This window comes from Alexandromys fortis, unplaced genomic scaffold, assembly GCF_014885135.2.
Source record: "Alexandromys fortis isolate MF-2015 unplaced genomic scaffold, M_Fortis_MF-2015_v1.1 scaffold_243, whole genome shotgun sequence".
NCBI lineage: Eukaryota > Metazoa > Chordata > Mammalia > Rodentia > Cricetidae > Alexandromys > Alexandromys fortis.
In genome coordinates this window covers 995,834-1,017,001 of record NW_026068121.1, presented here as the reverse complement: position 1 = coordinate 1,017,001, position 21,168 = coordinate 995,834, and the positions used below count along the sequence as shown (strand labels likewise).

Genomic DNA, 21,168 nt, shown 5'->3' with positions numbered 1-21,168 from the left:
GATTTCTTATTAATAAAGAAATTGCCTAGGCCCCTTGATAGGCTAACCCATAGGTGGGTGGAGTAAACAGAAGAGAATGCTGGGAGAAATAAGCTTAGTCGGGAGTCGCCATGATTCTCCCACTCCAGACAGACGCAGGTTAAGATCTTCTCTGGTAAGCCACCTCGTGGGCTACGCAGAATATTAGAAATGGGTTAGAACAATATGTAAGAGCTAGCCAATAATAAACTGGAACTAGCTGGGCCAGGCAGTGTTTAAAAGAATACAGTTTCCGTGTCATTATTTCGGGCATAAGCTAGCTATGCGGGCGGCTGGGTGCTGGGGACGCAGCCCTGCCGCTCCTAATGCAACAATGGAGGTGGGTCTTCTATCTTATCTGTTGCTTTCATTGGTTAACTAATAAAGAAAACTGCTTGGCCCTGATAGGACAGAAAATTAGGTAGTGGAGTAGACTGAACAGAATGCTGGGAGAAAGAAGCTGAGTCAGGCAGTCGCCATAATTCTCCCACTCCAGACAGACGTAGGTTAAGATCTTTCCTGGTAAGCCAGCTCGTGGTGCTACACAGAATACTAGAAATGGGTTAGATCAATATGTAAGAGCTAGCCAATAAGAGGCTGGAACTAATGGGCCAGGCAGTATTTAAAAGAATACAGTTTCCGTGTAATTATTTTGGGTATAAAGCTAGCCATGCGGGCGGCCGGATGCCAGGAACATAGCCCGCCACCCCCTAATTACAACAGAGTGGCACTTCAACGTGATGGACTAAATCCACTTAAAAACCTGAGAGGGCTTTAAAAAAAAAGGGAGAGAGTTTAACACAGCTTTTGGCTGTTTGTGGGGGGCTTGCTGCAAAGAAATTTTCCTGACTCAGCAGCAGGAAAAAGCTGGCTGTTTAAAAATGCCGCTTTCTGGGCTGTGCCGCCATTGCGATCTCTGTCTTGCTCCTGCAGGAGACAGAGCTTTTGAATGCAGCATTTGGAATAAAGTGCTACAGCTTGCTTGATGGCAGTGTGGACTACTGTGTGCCTGGAACTGTGTGTGGCTCAGGGGCACCAATCCGCCATGAACTGTGCTGGTCTCAGGCAGGAACTACTGTAATTACCATAATAACGGCGCAGTTAAAGTTTAGACTGGGCAGGACACAGGCGGTACCGTATTACCCCTACATGGTGCAACTCAAGTTTTTAAGAAGTGCTTAGCATTTTAAGAAGTGCTCCTGGATAGTAAAAGAATTACAGATTCACAATGAAACAGATTCAAACATAAAAGACATGTAAATGAGTCACAATGTTGGATAAATGTACATAGGCTTGGGAGAGAGAAGAAAAAGAATATAAAGAATAAAGTTAATGTCTTTAAAAAGAGGGTAAAGTCTTTAAAGAGACAGAATAAAGTAAAGTGATAGAGTAAAAATAAGCCACATAAAAATGGAAGATTCACAGAGAGTCTGAATTATGTACATTGTATTTTCTTTAAATTTTTTTAACTGTGAAGGAGCTAAGTACAGAGAGACATTTCATTACATGAGCTGCCAAGCTAAACCAGAATGGATATCATAAGGGAATTATGACTGCAAAATTTGGGTCTAAGAACATGATGCTTTGGAGAGAGTCTTCTTTTGTTTTCACAGAGGATGAGACTCTATGGATTGCTTCTATCCCAATATAGTATGACAGACCACGCCCTCCTGAATGATTGCTGTGAACAACCTCAAAAAATTACTTCACACAACTGCCAACCGAGATGACCCTGGCACACAGGTTATACCATGAAAGACCTAATTAATGACGCCCCCATTCAGCAGGAAGCAGTTTGGAGAGAAATAACTGTGCCCATATTCCCAAATATTGTTTATAAATGTTCTTTTACATTTAAAGGGGGATATGATATAGGTGTGAATAATTTGCATTGGTATGGATTTTAAGGTCAATTTTGTTATATGTATATGTGTTTCTGCTCTTGATTGAGGTGTTGTGATTGTATAGTTTATTTAAAAATGTAATGTATAATTAGGAAATATAGGTTGCTAATGAATAATTATCAATAATAGTCAAGCTTGTAGTCATGTTAGATTTTCTAGATATATATTTTTTAGTTAGATAGGCATTCTTCATATCTTTCAAAGACTGCATAATATGGCATTTAAAATATTTTAATAACTTAGGGCTTTTCATGACAATGAGACACGTCTGCTCCTGGCAGCACCAATCTACTTCAAGAGGAAGATGGGTATTGAAGAGGATCCTTTTGGAGTTTGATAGCCATTTGGGCAAGAAACTGCTCTTGCCTGGACTGTTGCATAAACTGGACACAAAGAACACACAGAGAGAGGACTGCTAAACTTGCCTAAAGGTGAGATGATCTGTCGGGGTTCCTGATTCATGAAAGAGTCTGTGAGACATTCTGCAGGACACAGCAGAAAGTGACTGAACTGTCTTTGAAATTTCCCGCTTCATGGAAGAGTCTGCTGGATACTATGGGCCTGTAGGCCAAAGATGGATGCCACAATGGTACAAAGGAACTTTGGGTGACTGTACAGGCAGCGAGATGTCTCTGTCATTTCTAGAGTTTTCTTATTTCTTGTTTACATAGGTAGTATTATATCCTTCTGGAGTCTTTGATAGAGTTGAAGAATGGATAGATAATTATAGTTTTCCTTAGTTATGATAAAGGATAAAATAGATATAAATATTGTAACTGTAATTCTTACTTGATAACTGTTTTGTTATATGTAATTTACTATGTTAAAGCCTTTCTTTTTTGTTTAAACAGAAAAAGGGGAAATGATGGAGGTGGGTCTTCTATCTTATCTGTTGCTTTCATTGGTTAACTAATAAAGAAAACTGCTTGGTCCTGATAGGAAAATTAGGTAGGTGGAGTAGACTGGACAGAATGTTGGGAGAAAGAAGCCGAGTCAGGCAGTCGCCATAATTCTCCCACTCCAGACAGACGTAGGTTAAGATCTTTCCTGGTAAGCCAGCTCGTGGTGCTACACAGAATATTAGAAATGGGTTAGATCAATATGTAAGAGCTAGCCAATCAGAGGTTAAAAGTAATGGGCCAAGCAGTGTTTAAAAGAACACAGTTTCCGTGTAATTATTTCGGGTATAAAGCTAGTTGTGCAGGCGGCCAGGTGCCTGGAACATAGCCCGCTGCCCCTTATTACAACAAGAATATACTTTCTTCTCAGCACCTCATGGAACCTTCACAAAAATTGACCACATACTCAGTAACAAAACAAACCTCAACAAATACAAAAAAAAATTAGAATAACCCAATGTACCTTTTATCTGATCACCATGGTTTAAAACTAGAAGTCAACAGCAATACCAATTCCAGAAAACCCACAAACACATGGAAATTAAACAATGCTCACCTGAATCATAAATGAGTCAAGGAAGAAATAAAGGGGGAAATTAAAGACTTCCTGAAATTCAATGAAAATGACCACACAACATACCCAAATTTATGGGACACAGTGAAAGCAGTGCTAAGAGGCAAGTTCATAGCACTAAATGCCTACATAAAGAAGCTTAAAAAAAAAAAATCCCACACTAGTGAGTTAACAGAACACTTGAAAACTTTAGAACAAAAAGAAGCAAACTCACCTAAGAGAACTAGACAACTGTAAATAATCAAATTGAGAGCTCAAATCAACAAAACAGAAACAAAGAAAACAATACAAAGAATCAATGAGCAAAGAGTGGGTTCTTCGAGAAAAATCAACAAAATAGACAAACCTTTATCCAAACTAACCAAAAGGCAGAGAATACCCAAATTAACAAATCAGAAATGAAAAGGGGGACATAACAACAGACATGGAGGAAATACAGAGAATCATCAGGTCATATTTTGAAAACCTGTACTCCACAAAATTGGAAAACTTAAAGGAAATGGACAACTTTCTGGATAAATATCACTTACCAAAATTAAATCAAGACTACATAAGCAAATTAAACAGACCTATAAGTGCTGAAGAAATAGAAACAATCATCAAAAGTCTCCCAACCAAAAAAAAAAAAAAAAAAACCAACCAACAACAACCAGGACCAGATGGTTTCAGCTCAGAATTCTACGGGATTTTAAAAGAAGAACTAATACCAATACTCTTCAAATTATTCCACACAATAGAAACAGAGGGAACATTGCCAAATTCTTTTATGAGGCCACAATTACCCAATACCCAAACCATAGAAAGACAATACTAAGAAAGAGTATTACAGACCAATCTTACTCATGAACATTGATGCAAAAATTCTAAATAAAATACTGGCAAATCGAATCCAAGAACACATCAGAACATCATTCACCATGACCAAGTTGGCTTCATCCCACAGATGCAGGGATGGTTCAACATACGAAAATCTGCCAACGTAATCCACCATATAAACAAACTGAAAAATAAAAACCACATGATCATCTCATTAGATGACGAAAAAGCATTTGACAAAATACAGCATCCCTTCATGATAAAGGTCTTTGGAGAGAGCAGGGATACAAGGAACATACCTAGACATACTTAAGGCAATATACAGCAAGCCAACAACCAACATCAAACTAAATGGAGAGAAACTCCCAGCGATGCCACTGAAAAAAGACAAGGTTGTCCACTCTCTCCATATCTATTCAATATAGTTCTTAAGGTCCTAGCTAGAGCAATAAGACACCAAAGGGAGATCAAGGGGATACAAATTGGAAAAGAAGTCAAACTCTCACTCTCACTGTTTGCTGATGACATGATAGTTTACATAAGTGATCTCAAAAATTCTACCAGAACCTCATAAACACTTTCAGCAATGTAGCGGGATATAAGATTAACCCAAAAAAACAGTAGCCCTGCTGTACACAGATGATAAAAGGGCTGGGGAAGAAATCAGAAAACCAACACCCTTCACAATATCTACAAATAGCATAAAATAACTCTAACCAAACAAGTGGAAGACTTGTATGACAAGAACTTTAAATCTTTGAAGGAAGAAATTGAAGAAGACACAAGAAAGTGGAAAGACCTCCCATGCTCTTTGGTAGGCGGAATTAACATAGTAAAAATGGCAATCTTACCAAAAGCAATCTACAGATTCAATGCAATGCCCCTCAACTTCATTTGGAAAAACAAAAAACCCAGGATAGCCAAAATAATCCTGGGCAATAAAAGAACTTCTAGAGGCACCACAATACCTGACTTCAAACTCTACTACAGAGCTACAGTACTGAATACAGCCTGGTATTGGCATAAGAACAGACAAGAGGACCAATGGAACCAAATAGAAGACCTGGATATCAATACACACACACATCTTCGAACACCTGATATTTGATAAAGAAGCAAAAAAATATCAAATGGAAAAAAGAAAGCACATTTAACAAGTGTTTTCATCTACATGGATACCAACATGTAGACGAATGAAAATAGACCTTTATCTATTACCATGCACAAACCTTAAGTCCAAATTGACAAAAGACCTCTACATAAAGCCATCCACACTGAATCTTATAGTAGAGAAAGAGGGAAGTACACTTGAATGCATTGGCACACGGAACCACTTCCTAAATAGAATCCCAGCAGCACAGACATTGAAAGAAACAATTAATAAATGGGACCTCCTGAAACCGAAAAGCTTCTGTAAAGCAAAGGACACAGTCAACAAGACAAAACGACAGCCTACAGAATGGGAAAAGATCTTCACTAACCCCATATCAGACAGAGGCCTGATCTCCATAATATACAAAGAACTCAAGAAATTGGACACCAAAAGATAATATAACCCAATTAAAAAAAAATGGAGTACAGACCTAAACAGAGAACTCACAACAGAGGAATCTAAAATGGCTGAAAGACACTTAAGAAAATATTCAACATCCTTAGCCATCAGAGAAATGCAAATCAAAACAACTCTGAGATTCCATCTTACACCTGTAAGAATGGCCAAGATCAAAAACACTGATGACAACTTATGCTGGAGAGGTTGTGCATTGCTGGTGGGAGTGCAAGCTGGTTACAGCCCCTTTGTATGTCAGTATGGCGATTTCTCAGAAAATTATGAAACAACCTTCTTCAAGACCCAGTAATACCACTCTTGGGTATCTATCCAAAGGATGCTCAATCGTGCCACAAGGACATGTGTTCAACTATGTTCACAGCAGCTTAGTTTGTCATAGCCAGAACCTGGAAACAACCTAAATGCCCCTCAACTGAAGAATGGAAATGGAAAATGTGGTACATGTACACAATGGAGTACTACACAGCAGAAAAAAAATAACAGCTTGAATTTTGCAGGAAAATGTATCGAGCTAAAAAACATTATTTTGAGTGAGGTAACCCAGACACAGAAAGACAATAATCACATGTACTCACTCATAGGTGGTTTTAGAAAGCCAGCCTACAAACCACAATCCCAGAGAACTAAAGATAATAATGAGAACACTAAGAAAGACTTACATAGATCTAATCTACATGGGAAGTAGAAAGTATAAAAAGACAAGATCTTCTGAGTAAATTGGTAGCATGCGGACCTTGGGGGATGGTTGAAGGGGGGTGGGGGAGGCAGGGAACGGAGCAGAGAAAAATGTAGAGCTCAAAAAATATCGAAAAAAGACAAAACAAGTAAGCATACAAACAAAACCACCCGAAATATTCACTGTTCATAGAACACAAAGGAAGCTACATAGAGTAAAAAAAATAAAATAAAAATAAATAAACAAGCAAGTTACTAAAAGCTTGGATTAGGGTTGTGCTTTGGTACTAGATGCTCAGCTGGCACAGAAGCTCCCCGTTCCAAAACCAAGTGACAGCAATAAACAACACCCATAAAACAAACAGGAGTGGGCTGACTGCCTATTCCAGTCAACAGCAGGAGGCGACCACCTGTTGCCCTGGGCAACATAGCCAATACACCACTGCCACTGATGCACAGGTAATGGGAGGTGGACGCTCCTGGCAGGCAGAAATGAGGAGTAGCAGCCAGGCCTGTTAGGTTAAGCAGACCCTGTGCCAGGCTGCAAGGATTGAGCAGGAACACAGCTCTACAGACAGCTCAAGGGGCAACATTGAGCCACAGCCAATGCCATGTCCTGGCCTCCCCAAAGCCAGGGGAGAAAAGCCTAATTCCACAGGTAGGCAGGATGACACAAGTAACATGGTGTACTCAAGAAATACTTCTCGCACTATCTTTGCTGTGAGAATCCCACATCTACCCAAATGCTCAGACTTGCATCTCCTGTTTAAATTGTTCAAAGTCTGACCTGGGCCAGGCCCTGAGGGAGACTAAGGATGATGGATCTTAAGTGGAATGCGTGAGTCTGAGGTGTAGGTTAGTAGGCGGCTCCTCGAGCAGTAGCCAGAGCAGGAGAAGCTCTGGTAAAGAGCCAGTCCCTCCACTAACTCTTAAGTGTGTGGAAGGACTCCTCACGGGGAAGGCATGTTATCTGTAACAGTAGCCACATCAGGCAGTTCACAACCACCTCCAACTCCAGTTCTGGGGACCCAACACCCTCCTCTGGCCTCCACAAAACACACTGTGGTGCACAGAAGTACTTGCATACAAAATAAGGACACACCTTCAAAGTGTAGCTCAGGCTGGCTCTAGCCATCACTTCTGCCTGGTGGTCACACTGAGAAGCAGCACTGAGAAGCCCATGGCTTTGGAAAGAGCACATGGCACATTCAGAGGTACCAAAGCCAGAGCCTAAGGCCAGTCATGTGGACCTCTTGGAGAAACTGAGCCCAAACCAGTAATCTTATGTGACTCCCAGGGACAATGACATTACGGGATGGATGTGCTCACAATTAGCTGCCAGACCCCTAGCATCCTTTTCAGAGCTGAATTCTGCTGGCTCCAGGCTTGTAGCAGTTCCTACGGGGGGGGGGGGGGGGGGGGGGCGCCTCCTCCGCAGGAAGACAGCAAGGACCTTCTGCATATGGAATACTGGGCAAAGGCACACAAACTGCAGAGTCACCAAGCTGCCCTAGTAGCACCTACACTCACCGTGGGTCTGTGCACACAGCAGCAGAGGAGCAGCTGGAAACTGGGGGGAGGAGGGATTCCAACACAGCCAACTAAAGCTGTCTGGCACATAATTGCAGGAGGGTCTCAAAAAGTCCAGATACTACCAACACTGGACAGAAAACAACCCAAATGGACCTCACGCCACTCTGACCTCTGGGCACAGCTGTCACCAGGCTGGGGATAGAAGGAAGCATGGCATTTTAAAAAGCACTCTGTCACCAAAACAAACCAGCAGTTTCCTGGGGCCTCCAGATGCTTCAGCAAAAGACAGAACAGACAACCGAGTGGTTAAACACCACCAATGTCTCCCTGGCAGGCATGGAGGTGGGGCAGGCAGCGGCTGCCCTCCCGAGCACAGACCCACAGAGCAGTGGTGGCAACAAAAGCATCATTATCTGGCCAGCAGCAGCCCCCAGCGGTTACCCAGTCTCCCAACAGGATGCAAATGCACAGGAGTCACACAGGCTGAGAGCCACCAGCAGCCTCTGTCTTCTGACTGCCTCTGACCCCTCAGATGACACAGCCGCATCCAGGAGACTACAAATGGATGGCCTTGAGAAGGACAGTCAGGTGGACAGTGGTATCCTTGGCTGTTGCCTCTCCATAGTAGGCAAGGCCCACACACGGTGCCCACTAGACATGCGGCACATGGCCTGTGGGGTGATATGCCCTCAGAGAAGGAGAAGCCAGCCCCACAGACAGGGAGAAGAGGCAGGGACAGTAAGATGCTGTGACATGCCTGGGCTGGGACAGTCAACTAGGACACTTTCTTGGGGTGCTGGGGGTAGAATGGGGACTGTAGGTTAAATGTATGCCACATGTACCCCAAAATGTGCACAGTACTTGCTACTCCTCAACTCACCAAGCTCTGTCCTTCCAACAGTCCCTCTGCTCTGGTTTTCCCAGGACAGGGAGACAATTCTAGAACACAGTATTGGGACCGGGGGAATAGGATGGGATGGGGAAGGAGGAACACTGGAGACCTGTCACAAGCCCATGCTCTGGTTGTCAGCCAAGCCTTCTCTGGCTTCTCAGGGGGCAAAGCAAGTCTGAGGAAGGTGTATAGAGAGCACAGTGGTCCCTTACCTTCTGTCCTTTGTCCTTCTGAAACACAAAGACGGACGGCGCGACGGCAGGCTTTTCTGCAAAGAGAAACATCAGTGTTTTCCCAATGCTAGATCTGAACGGTCAACACGGCTCTTAGTTCTAGTCAGCTAAACACACATTTAAATATGCCAATGTGTGCGCAGGTACCCAACAACACGCACACATGCGACATGCACAAAAATATATTTAAAAGCAGCTCACTCACAGAACACCCAGCTGCTCAGAGGCTGTCAGGGGCACCTGCATGTGGAGCCCCTCAGTGACATACATGGTCCTGTCCCTTTCTGCATGCATTTTACTGGGACAAGAACGCAGGACAGGGTTCAAGAAGTTGGTGGGGCACAAGGCACCAGGCATCATATGACTCCTGCCTAAGAACCGGGCACCAACTTGGGTTTTGTTTGTTTTATTTTTGAGACAGAGCCTTGCTATGTAGACCAAGATGGTCTCAAAGTCACAGAGATGCTCCTGCCTCTGCCCACCAAGTTCTGGGATTAAAGGTGTGCACCACTGCTCAATTGGCAAGCAGCTGGCCATTAGGCTCCTGCTCTTTGGACAACAACCCTAGAAACCCAACCAACCTGGTGCCCAGAGGTGCTAACTAAAAAGGACTCCTACAGCAGTGCATGCGTGCTACCCAGAGGCACACAGTGGCAGGGTCTGCACCTGATGGGACAGGATGTGCGACTGGTGATGTCCTTGTGGCTAGGCTCACTCTCATGAGTACAAGCCCCGAGGTTGTGTAGAAGTAGGCCTGGGCACTACATGGGCACAGTGCCAGAGAAAGCCACAGTCCTTGGGGTGGCAGATATGTATGTGTCCATGCTTGGCGCACATGGAGAAGACATGGAGAGGAAAGGAGGACAAGGCAACCATCAGGGAGCTAGCTTAAGGAAGGATACACAGCAAGACCCATACCCACACCCAGTCCTAGAGAAAAGAACACCGGGACCATAGATTCTAAGCAGGTAGCCTAAAGGATGACATTTTCACTACCTCGGTCCCCACTGCCCAGTGCTCCCATGACCATCTGTGTTGGTCTATCTGCCTTACAGCCCAAGATGATGCCTAAGTGACACCAGAAAATGGCATACTTTCCAGCCAGGCTCACACTTCCTCCACGATAGCCAACACAAATGACGGCAGGGGGAGGTGTGGTGAGCTACGAGGAGGCTGGGCAGAGGAGTAGCTCACCAGAGTCTGTGCCAGGTTCCTGGAGCCCTGTCAGCACCTCTGTGCCCAGCTGAGCAGCTGGGCCAATGCCCAGCCCCAGCTCCACCTCCACACACACACCAGTGAGATGTGTAAGGAGCCAACACACTGGCCACCTTGGTCCCTTTCAAGCCACCCTCTCTCCACACTTGCTGAGAACAGCACCTCAGCCCCAAAGACTGGCTCATGAAGACATGACTGGAGCTATGAGAAGAAACAGTCTATTAGGGTTGCCTAGCCACCTGTCACTACCTTGAAGTAGGGCACCTACAACATGGAGTACTGGCACTCCAGTCCCCAGACCCCATGTGAGGCTGACAGGCAGGTGCACCTGCCACCTACTCCCAGGACTGCAGCCCCAGCACAGTCCCTCAGTACTGAGGGGCAATGTGTTCCCTAGGTACAGGCGTGTGTCAGGCCCCTGGGGCGAGGCACGGAGAGCCCTAAGAACAACTGCAAGGATCTGAGGCGTGCCTAGCTAGGGACAACAGTGCACACCAGATCCACCCTGGCCTGGTTCTGACTTGAAACCACCCAGACCTTCCTTCCCAAGGTCCCAGGTGTGACAGATAGCCAAAGCCACCAAGCCTCCAAGCAACTAGGGTGTGAGCTCCACCAGGTAGATAGGCCCCTGCTGGCTGCCTTGCTCCACACTGCTTCCCATAGAGACAGGAGCTCCCTCAGAGTCTGGCTTATATCAGCCCAGGGACACCAAGCCAGCCTTCCAAGCTCCCAATAGGTCTGTGGTCAGCACATCAATCAATGTATGACACCTACAATCCACCCACTCTCTAGGCAGGGCACGTGGCTCCATGAGTACAACATCCACCTAGCATGCACAAGGATGCAGAAACCGCACACCTGCACTCTAACTAGCACTTGGGAGGTAGAGGCAGGAGGATCAGGAGTTCAAGACCAGCCTGGGCTAATACGTGAGACCACCTCAAAAACAAATAAGGCTGGCTGTCGAAATGGCTCAGTGGGGTAAGATGCTTGCTGGCATGATGGGATCCACACACTGGAAGAGCTGTCCTGAGTACTGGAGAGCTGCTCAGCAGCTGGGTACAACTCCTGCTCTTACAGAGGACCCACCATCCTCTTCTGGCCTCTACCAACACTGCTGTCATGTGTACAAACCCACACACATAATTAAAACATCTCTTAAAAAAATAAAAAGGGCTGGAGAGATGGCTCAGCAGTTAAGAGCACTGACTGCTCTTCCAGAAGTCCTGAGTTCAATTCCCAGCACCCACATGATGGTTCACAACCACAGGATCTGACGTCCTCTTCTGGCCTGTAGGCACACATGCAGACAGAGCACTGAAAGACACCCTGGCTTTCCTCCGCAGGGCAGTACAGCAGGGACAGAGGCTAAAGCAGGAAGACAGACTGCAGGCACACCAGGAACCCCAATGTTGGGGGACAGGAGTGTGCCTAGAATCCTCCACACCACAGAGCTTCACAGCTGTTACAGACTCCCAGCAAAACAGCTGCTGGCTTCATGGGCATCTTAGTCTCCATGAGTTGACACACTGCCCAGGAGGCTATAGGAAGAACACCAGCCCCTCCTCTCTCAGCTTTTTATGCAATTCTGCCCTAAATGACTGAGGGCTTGGGTCTCCAGAGGGATGGAGTTCACAGGCTGGGGAAGCTGCTCTGGTTTGTTATGAGGAAGAGGTAGATGCTGTTCCCATGTCCCCAGAACAGGAGTTGTCTCAGCACGCAGGACAGGTCTTGGCAGGCAGCTATAGGAGCTAATGGGCACAGCACTCAATTCTGCTATATATCAAACACAAACCTGTGCCCAGTGTGGTGGGCTTCAAGGTTCCAAGTCACCCTAGCAAGAAGCCTGGCCAGTGAATTCTGCATCTGGGAGTGGTGACGGGAAGCCATCCTATCCATGCCACCTGGCCTCAAGGCCTGGCTTGCTGGAACCCATTGTTACATCTTCAAAAGGGAAGTGAGAGGGCAGCCTGGTACAGGTAGCTGGCTGCATGGTGCTGTCTTGAGTCTTCTTGTGGCCTCTGTTGCTCATCCACAGCAGACATATCCTCTCTGGAATCCCCCAAACCTCCAGCGCTTCATCCAAACTGCTAGTGGCTCTGTGCAGCCAGCCTCAATGTGTTAGCTGTGACCCCAAGGCCTCTGGAGGTGGGTCACCCCTCCATCCTCCTCTAGAGTTGTGGCATCCAGAACAAAGCATCTATCACCTAACACCCTAGAGGACAGACACCTGGAAGGAGCTTTGGGCCGGGGTTACCACAGCACAGCAAAGAGAGGCAGAAGGGAGGAGGAAGGAGCCCATACTTCCTTTCTGCCTCTTGATGGCACCTCATTTGCCAGGCAGCCACTGCAGCTGGACAGCCACTGAAAGGCTCAGCACTTTGCCAACAAGCCAACACCACGTGTCTCCCCCTTCTTATCCTCAAACACCATCGGCAAATATCCCTTCAGCACCCTGGGCCCTGTGCCAGCTGCTTTAATACAGTGAGGACAGTGACAACTGCCAGCAGGCAGCTGTCGTGTGAACAACTCTGCACTGAGCAGAGGCAAACCCCGCAGTACAAGTCTTCACTTGTCGGTGCTGGTCCTCTCTGAGCTCTGTGGTGGGGAATGAGGCCTCTGGCCCGTGTGTCTCAGGTTTCCTAGCCCTGCACCAAGAGGGTGGCTCCTGGAAACATCTTCCTGTGATTTCTCTGGAAGTTCCCAGCGGGCCCCATTGAGGTCTTGGCGGGGACTCCTCGGGTCATGCACTCTTCATGCCACCTGCTTTTCCTAGAATGATTTTCGCTTTGTGCTCTATGTAAACACCGTCCACAGTGGAAGCAGCACAAGACCTGTGGCCCACACAGGAGCACCTGTCACTCATTCTCGTGGCTAATTCACTGCACTGTGTGGCCAACTCCTGAGAGTCTAGGAGGCCTTGGTCACTGGAGTACCAACAGCAACAGAGGACTGGCCTCTGGGGTGAGTGAACCCTGTGCCCAGTGGCTCAGCTCCTGGTCAGGAGACCCTGAGAAGGATGCCCTACATATGTCACCACCTCCATCCTACTGTCCCTACAGCTAGGGAGGAACCTGCTCACACCGAGTCTGGCCAAACCCCAGAGAGGTCACAAAAGGGAAGAAAGGGAAGTGACACGGAGTCCCCCAGCCTAACAAACACAGGAACGTGACCTGCGTGGCCTATCACAGACATGGTGAAGTGAAGTGAGGGAAGGCTGGTGGGGAAGGCCTCTGTAACCCAGCTGGAAGGCAAGTTCTCTGGAATATGTGACGCTGGGGTAGTTGTCTGAGGCTGGCAGTGGGGGTATGGGTGTGTCCAAGGACACCTCAACCACCTGGATCCTGGGTGAGTCTGAGACCTGAAACAGGGAAGGGTAACTGAGAGCTTTGTTCAGTGCTCGAGAACACAGGGACCCACTTCAAGCTCCAAGGCAATGTCACTTGATTCCTGTCACTGCAATCACACTCAAGACCACATGACAAAACATTGAGGCCATCTAGAAACATGGATCATGTGTGCAAAGGCACTTTCTAGCCTTCGGTATCCTACAATCATAAGCTTGAAGCAATGCTTGCTGGCTGGAAATCCCAGAGGCCTGTGGCAGACTCTGAGGGGCCGTGAGATGTACTGAGAGCCTGTAGGTGCCAGAACTGAGCAACTACAGCGTAGCTATATGCAAAGAGGGGCACGTTCTCATGGAAGTCACTTGAGTCTTGGGCCACAGAAGGACGACTAGGTAGAGTTGGTCACCCTGGAACACAGAAGGAGGTGCTGGCTGAGCACTGCCAGGAGGCGAGAGGGCTGCACTTCTGACACGGGAGGCACCCAACACTGACAGAGCTGCCAATAGCCACGGCACTGAAAAGAAGGGCAGGAAACTTCACACCTGGATGACAAGGGAGCTGCCCCATGATATGACTCCAACTCACTGCCACACAGGGCTGCTCATGACACTTAGTGGGTGTGGCTGGTGGAGATGGGGCGGATCACTGCCCAAAGCCCAGGCCCAGGGAGCTCCAGCTCCACCACATGCAGTCAACATCACGGGAAGAAAGCAGGTCAGGTCCCTGTCCTAATCAGACCTGATTAGGGCAGATGGCATCACCCAGCAGAGCCTGGCGTACGAACACCTTTCTCCTTTTCTGCTATAGCCTCTGCAGGGCAGATCTCTGGGGTGACCAGATCTCCCCTAACCTGCTGGCTCTCTATCAGAAGTGATCCCAGACCTTAAGAAATTAGTTCTGATGACAGAGTGAGTGGGCATGACTGATGGACTGGGAGGAGAGGCCACAGAAGTCACCAATCATCCTACACTTAGCCCCAGCAACAGCCCCATCTTTCCCCTAGTATAACAGGGAACACGGGTATCTCAATTTGCTGCCAGCAGGACCCAAATGTAGTCCCACACTCCAAGGGGCCAGTCACTCAGAATGGCTGTCCCACAACCCTACCACCAGCTCCTCTTCTTGCCTGGCATCCAGATGCAGGAAATGAGATGAGATGGAAGTCTGCTGGCTAGGCCAGGCAAAACACCCTGGGGTACCGCCAGGACACAAGCTCTGGCTCCAGAAACCCAGGCTCTCAAGCTTTCAGGCCCCAGTGCCAAACCAGTGCAGGACCCAAGGCTGTAATTACCTGCACAGAAGGGGTGTTGGCTACTGAGGCCCTCGCCCCATGAGGAAGGACTAAAATTCACCTAGGGTAAGGCTAAGAGGTGACCAAATTTTCTAGTGCTGGCAGTGAACGCAGGGCCTTTGTACTTGCCAACCAAGTGCTCAGAGTCACACCCCATCAGTGTGTGTGTGTGAGTGTGTGTGTGCACACACACACTTGTATACACTCTTTAAACTCTTTAAGAAGTATTTGAGGGGCTGGAGAGATGGCTCAGTGGTTAAGAGCATTGCCCGCTCTTCCAGAGGTCCTGAGTTCAATTCCCGGCAATCACATGGTGGCTCGCAACCATCTGTAATGAGGTCTGGTGCCCTCTTCTGGCTTGCAGACATACACACAGACAGAATATTGTATACATAATAAATAAATATTTAAAAAAAAAAGAAATATTTGAGCCTGTTGGCACAAGCCCATCGTCCCAGCTACCAGGAGCTGGGTGAGGTCATTGTGACTGCAGCCCTGCAGTGGTCCTGGGCCCCTGGACACAGTAAAGCCTGTTGGCTGCCACCTTCTGAGCAGTAGCAAAACAAGGACAGATGGTACCCTGCAGTCACCACAGACCCTTGGGAAGTTAAAGAACACTTAACCAGGGCATGCAGGCTGGGCTGGGTGAAAGGAGGGAGCAGCACGGTAGGGACTGAGATATCCACGAGTCCTCAGTCTCTCTAGGGAAGAGGTGGCATCTGTCTCCCAGCCCCTGCAAACCTCCAATGTGCAAGCTGGCCCAGACTGGTTCCTCATTTTCAAAACAAGTCAGAAACCTGAAGCTTTCCCTGAAATTACAGAATCTCCAGCCATTTCCTAATTAAAAACACGTGCAGAAGCCCCAATGGGAATGAGTGGCCCCTCCATTGGGCCCCAGGTAAGGTGACAATTTCTGCCTGAGTGGATTTCTGGAGATTTTTCAACTTTCTGGGTGCCTGGGCACAGAGGAGAAATGTGGGTGATACTTCTCCCCACCGCACTGAGGGCAGCCCAAGTAGAAGCCTGAGCAGAGGAAGCAGAAACCAATGCCCTTAGAACAGATGGAGGGGCCTGAGCCACTGCCACAAACCTGCAGTGACAGCCAGCGGCTGGGAAGTGCCTTGGAGAGCCCGCCAAGCTGGAAATGGCCTGCACCTTCCCTTCCTGTCCCCGCTCTGAACATTATTCTTTTGTTCCTTTTTGAATTTTGAGACAGGATCTTGCTAAGTTGCCCAGGCTAGCCATGAAATGACTAAGCATGTAGCCCAGGCTGGTATGAAATTGTGATGTTCTTGCCTCAGCCTCCCAAGTTCTGGGATAACAGGCCTGGGCCACTGGGCCCAGCTTCTCCAAGCTTAGCTGCCTCCACTCACTCCAACTCAGCCCCACTGAACACAGGCAGTTTGACTGGCTCCTGACACACTGACACTGTCTCAGCCCCTCTGCCACCACTCCACCTCTGCCGGAAAGGCAGAGTCAAAGCCAGGCACACAATCCCAGGACACACATCCACCAACGCCAGCACAGTCCTGCGCTCTCCTTTGACCTAAAGTCTAAGTGTAGGCCATGAAAGGAGGTAAAGAGAGGCTAAGCACCAAGCCCAACTCTGAGGGTCACAGGTGACATCTGAGGCCACACAGCTGTCACGACTAAGGACTGGACACCTGCAATGCCTGGAGCAGCACCCTCCATAACCAAGGAGTCTAGCCCAGGTGTTCACAGTGCCTGGGTTGAGAAGCCCTGGGCTACAGGGTCATGCAGACAGGATTCAGGGGACAGAGGTGTACTTTCTGGGCTCCCATGAACCACTTAGCCAGGGTCATCTCAGTGGAGTAGAACCCCCACAACGTAGACTCACTACTTCCTCTCTTCTACCCACCCAAGTGACAGATATTGTGGACAGACCCTAGTCCCACCAAGTCACACCCAGTGCTTTTCTTCCTTTCCTCTGTCCCTTTCTCCTCTGAGCCTTTGACCTGCCCATGTCTGAAATGGGGGTTCAGGGTGGGAACACCAGCTGACAGTGAACACTTACTGTCACAGGCAGAGCCTCATCAACGCTCACAATGCCATGAGATGGGGGCTGTGACCTGCATTCCCATTTTGCTAGTGGGGAAACTGAGGCCTCAGTTCAGAGCAAAGTAAGAGCACTAGCCTGGTTTGCTCTAGGGTAGAGACTGTGCCCACCATCTCCTGGGGGATGACTCTGCAGCTACCCCAACTCAGAGGGTGGGGCTTTGTATGGAAGTAGTTTAGAAAGTCAGGACCCTGGGGCAGGAGACTGAAGATGGGATGTGCTACTAAACCTCAAGTGCACAGGACAGCCCTATCTAGCCCAAGATGGCTCCTTGTTCCCACCACACACACACACAGCTGGCCACTGAATAGCTGGAGGCCACTGTTGGTCCTGCTGGGTACCAATCTTCTGTGTCATCTCCTATCTCCCTTCCTGCACCACAATCAAACTGTCTTTTCCACCCTCCTGTCCAGCATTGAGGGATCCCAAAACAGGACACAGAGTTGAGTGGGAAAGCCCTGCTCCAGTCTGTATTTCTCCCAGGAGAGAAGCAGTGCAAGGGAACTTCTCAAAGCCACAAACTACAGAAGTTCCATAGAAGGGCTGTGAGTACTGCTGGTCCTTCTATGAGATCACCATGGCAACAAGAGCCTGCAGGATGCAGCACTGGACTACAACTAAGGATGCTTGCTTCCTTACATGCAAGCATGGTGCACCTCACCCGAGCTGCACAGAGCAGGGCTCTGCATCCTGGCCTGCCCTTGACAGTGCAGGGATCCAGGGGTCCAGAGATCTGGGGATATGGGGCGACCCAAGTGCCATACTGGATGGAAATCAAGCATCTAGAACTGAAGAGGGATGGGGAGGGCAGGTGAGATGACTCTGACTGCCCAGTCATGTTAAGACAGCCACTACCTCAGAATGCCTGCAATGGGATGGCCCACAGCAGAGAAATGTAATGGACGGAGGGGAGCCATGGGGGGGGACGGGGGGCACTAAGAATCTAGGGCACTCATGACTATGGGGTAGGTACTCCATAGCTTCAAAACACACAGGCAACAGAGCCAATGCTAAGGGACTGAGCGCTAGCCCAGTATGCACAGCCCTGGGCTCCATCCCCAACAAACGTCATGCCAGCCACATCTTGTCTTCCCAGCATTAGGAAAATGGAGGCAGAATCATTAATTGTTCAAGGTTATCCTCAGCTACACAGCAAGTTCAAGGCCAGCCTGGACTACACGACACAGTCTCAAAACAAAACCAACACCACACACTTACTTTACAAAGGTGACAAGACAGCAAACACCATGCTGGGAACATGCCCAAGAGACAGAGTGTTCTGGAAACACAGTGACTGATTCGGAAACAATAGATCTGAGGCACAAAAATGCACCTCCTGGACCTGGCTTTGACAAGACTCTTGTCTGGACAAAACAACAGGTGGGTACAGCCCCTCCTAGGCACAAACTTCAGTGCCAAACATTCCCCATTTCAATTTTACAACCAAGTAGGCAATTACTGTGCGAAAGCCACAAGAAAACACAGCCCCCAGGGACAGCAAACCTAAATTGCTCCAAGGCCCCTCTCAATGAGAACCCTCACCAACAAGCTCCTTCCTGGTCCTTGCTCACAGAACAGCTAGCTCTCAGATGGCTTCTGTACCAAGCACTGCTCTAGAACCGTGAATGATGGGGAAGGAAGAACTCCCGCCCTGGCAGTGCTTCAGCTCCAGCGGAGCATGACCTAGCCTGCTGACTGACAGCCACAATGGGACAATAAAGCAGGGCAGAGGGAACAGCAAAGGTGGCCACCAAGGAAAACAGGTAGCCAAGAAATTCCTCAAGAGTAAAGGAGCGTGAAGACAGACAGACCACCAAGGTGGGCTGGGGGGGGGGGGCGGTGCTTGAGCAGGAACTTCAGGCTCCAGGCAGGGATGGAGGCCTGTGCAGGAGAGTCACTCTAGCTTCTGGGTAAGACGCAGCAGGAGACACCCCATGGAAACAGTGGTGGTGGTTCTGGGCTAAGAGGGAAGGTCCCATTGAGAGACCACCTGTTTTCTGGGAGGGAACTCTGTTCCAGGCAGGACACGACCAATCCTAAAGGGGATCTCGTGACACCACCCCCATGCAGTACTGCACACCTGGGAGGTGGAGGCAGGAGGACCAGGACTTCAAGGCTAGCTTCAGCTATAAGGTGAGTTCGAGGGCAGCATGGGTTCTGTGAGGCTCTGTCTCAAAAACAAACAAAAAACACCAGACATAAAACCCTAACCATTTCTGAAAGAAGTATGGCTTTAAAATACATCCGGAGTATGTCGCTTCAACCTCTAGTTCTCTGGTCTCCCTACGCCCACAAAGGCTGCTTATAAATGAGACCAAGGTAAAATAGACCCGAGTGGGGCCTCAGTCCAGGCTGCCCTGGTTCACACTGCACTGCTTTCTGACCTGCCTCAAGCGACTTACATACACCCACCTTTCAAGGCTTGGATAGACAGTATTGCAGGTGTAAACACTACCTCCATAGTCTGGACACCATCTCATCGCTTTCCCCCACCAGACTCAAACGTGCTCTCTGAAGACCCCACATCCCTGGATTTTCTATAGAAGCCCCAGGCCACATATAACCAGAAGGAAGGAATATTGCACGGTGAAGAACCAGGTCCCTGCCGGTAGTTGTGCAGCGAGAACGGACAGGGCTAAAAATAGACCTCTGAAGTCCCCAAACTACAAGCCAGGAGCAGCCCCCAAGGGAGACCATCAGAGAGCATCAGGCTGCAGGGCGACCGACTGTGAGACTGGGGAAGTGTGACATGACCCCAAGTGCTCAGATGGGGAGTCAGAGCCCCACCGGGGAGGGTTCACAGGGCAAAAGAAAAGGGGATGTACAGAAGCAATGAGGACCCGCAGATCAGGTAGCCAAATTAGGGGACACGAGCTGCAAAGGGCATGGAAGCCAATGGCAGGAAAAGGAGGACCGGGTTCGGGTCTGAGCAGAGCTCGAAATGCAGGCCACAGGTCGGGGTGGCCGAGGACGTAGTGGGATGACTGGGAGCCGGGCCTGAGGCCAGGCCGGGGACGGAGGCCCGGGCCCCAGGCGAGGGGGGCGGGGAAGGGAGCGTGGCGCGCTGGGTTGGCGAGCAGGCCCCGAGGTCTCGCCCCACCCGAGGCCGCGAGGCCGCCTTTTCTGCCCGTTGGGCTCCCGGGAAGGCCTACGAGGCGGAAAGGCCTCAGGTGGCGGTCGCGGAGGGGCTCAGGAGCCTCGAGGCCGGGCGGAGGCAGAAGCCGGCGCTACCGCGAGGCACCGGGCCGAGAACCGGACGCCATGGAGGGGGGGCCCGTTGGGTCCCCAGGCCGGACGAGGCCGGACTCGCGCAGCCTGAGGCGCTCACCCTTCGGCTCTAGGGCTCCCTCGACCTCCCGCCCCCCGGCCGCCCGCCGCCAGGAGGCCTCCGACGGCGCCTCCCCTACCTTCGTTCGCCAGGTCCGCCATTTTACTTCCTTAAGCCCTCCCACAAGGCCCCGCGCCCGGCCCCCGGGTTCGGCCTGCTTTCCGCGAAGACTTCTTGCGCCTGCGCATTCCACCAGCCGACGCCGGGGCGAGGAGGAGGGCAGCTCACACCGGCTCGCGCTCCGGTCGCGCGCCTGCGCACTAACGGTTCTCCGCCTGCCGCCTCTTCCCGCCCGCAGAAGGGGGCGGGGCTAGCGCGTTACGCATGCGCGCAGGCAGAGCGAGCCTGCTTGCGGTTCTCAGGTCCTGGCGTTGGCAGGATGCTAAGGGAGGGGCGGGCCCGGACTCAGCGCATGCGCACGGGTGCCGCGCCGCTGCTTGAGGCGCTGACTTGGATCTCGCTGCTTTGCCTGTTTGTTTCTCTGGTGTCAGCCGAGGCTGACTTCTAAGTGACTCCTTCCTTAGGGCCGCGAGGCGCTTTTCACATGCACGCAGGGTTGACCGGTATCTCAGGCCTCAGTTTCCCCGAGTCAGGAGCCAATCCCATTCATACGGCTTTGCTAAAGCTATGTGGGAGGGTTGACCCCCGGGCTTCAGACACAGGCTGCCCGAAGGAAGTCTGCTCAACCTGTCTGGGCATCTGGCTGAGCGCCGCGGCGCACACATTTAACCCAGCACTCAGGTGAGTTCCAGGCCAGCCTGGGAGCCTGGTCTACAGGGCGAGTTCCAGGACAGCC

At 49.5% G+C, this 21,168-nt stretch overlaps 1 protein-coding gene across 3 annotated transcripts in view; it reads right to left on the bottom strand.

The window, feature by feature from the left end:
* The window catches only part of Ranbp3 (RAN binding protein 3), a 51,715-nt gene extending 31,100 nt beyond the window's left edge, over positions 1 to 20,615 (bottom strand). Inside the window, exons 1-2 of one of the 3 annotated variants that reach the window (XM_050125204.1) lie at positions 20,452 to 20,615; positions 9,094 to 9,149 (exon numbers count right to left, since the gene is read on the bottom strand). In XM_050125204.1, coding sequence (XP_049981161.1) covers positions 9,094 to 9,149; positions 20,452 to 20,473 — 78 coding nt within the window. In that variant the 5' untranslated portion in view covers positions 20,474 to 20,615. The remainder of the gene's footprint in view (positions 1 to 9,093; positions 9,150 to 20,451) is intronic. The other 2 variants (XM_050125203.1, XM_050125205.1) reach the window with 2 other exon arrangements.
* Positions 20,616 to 21,168: the final 553 nt, after the last annotated feature.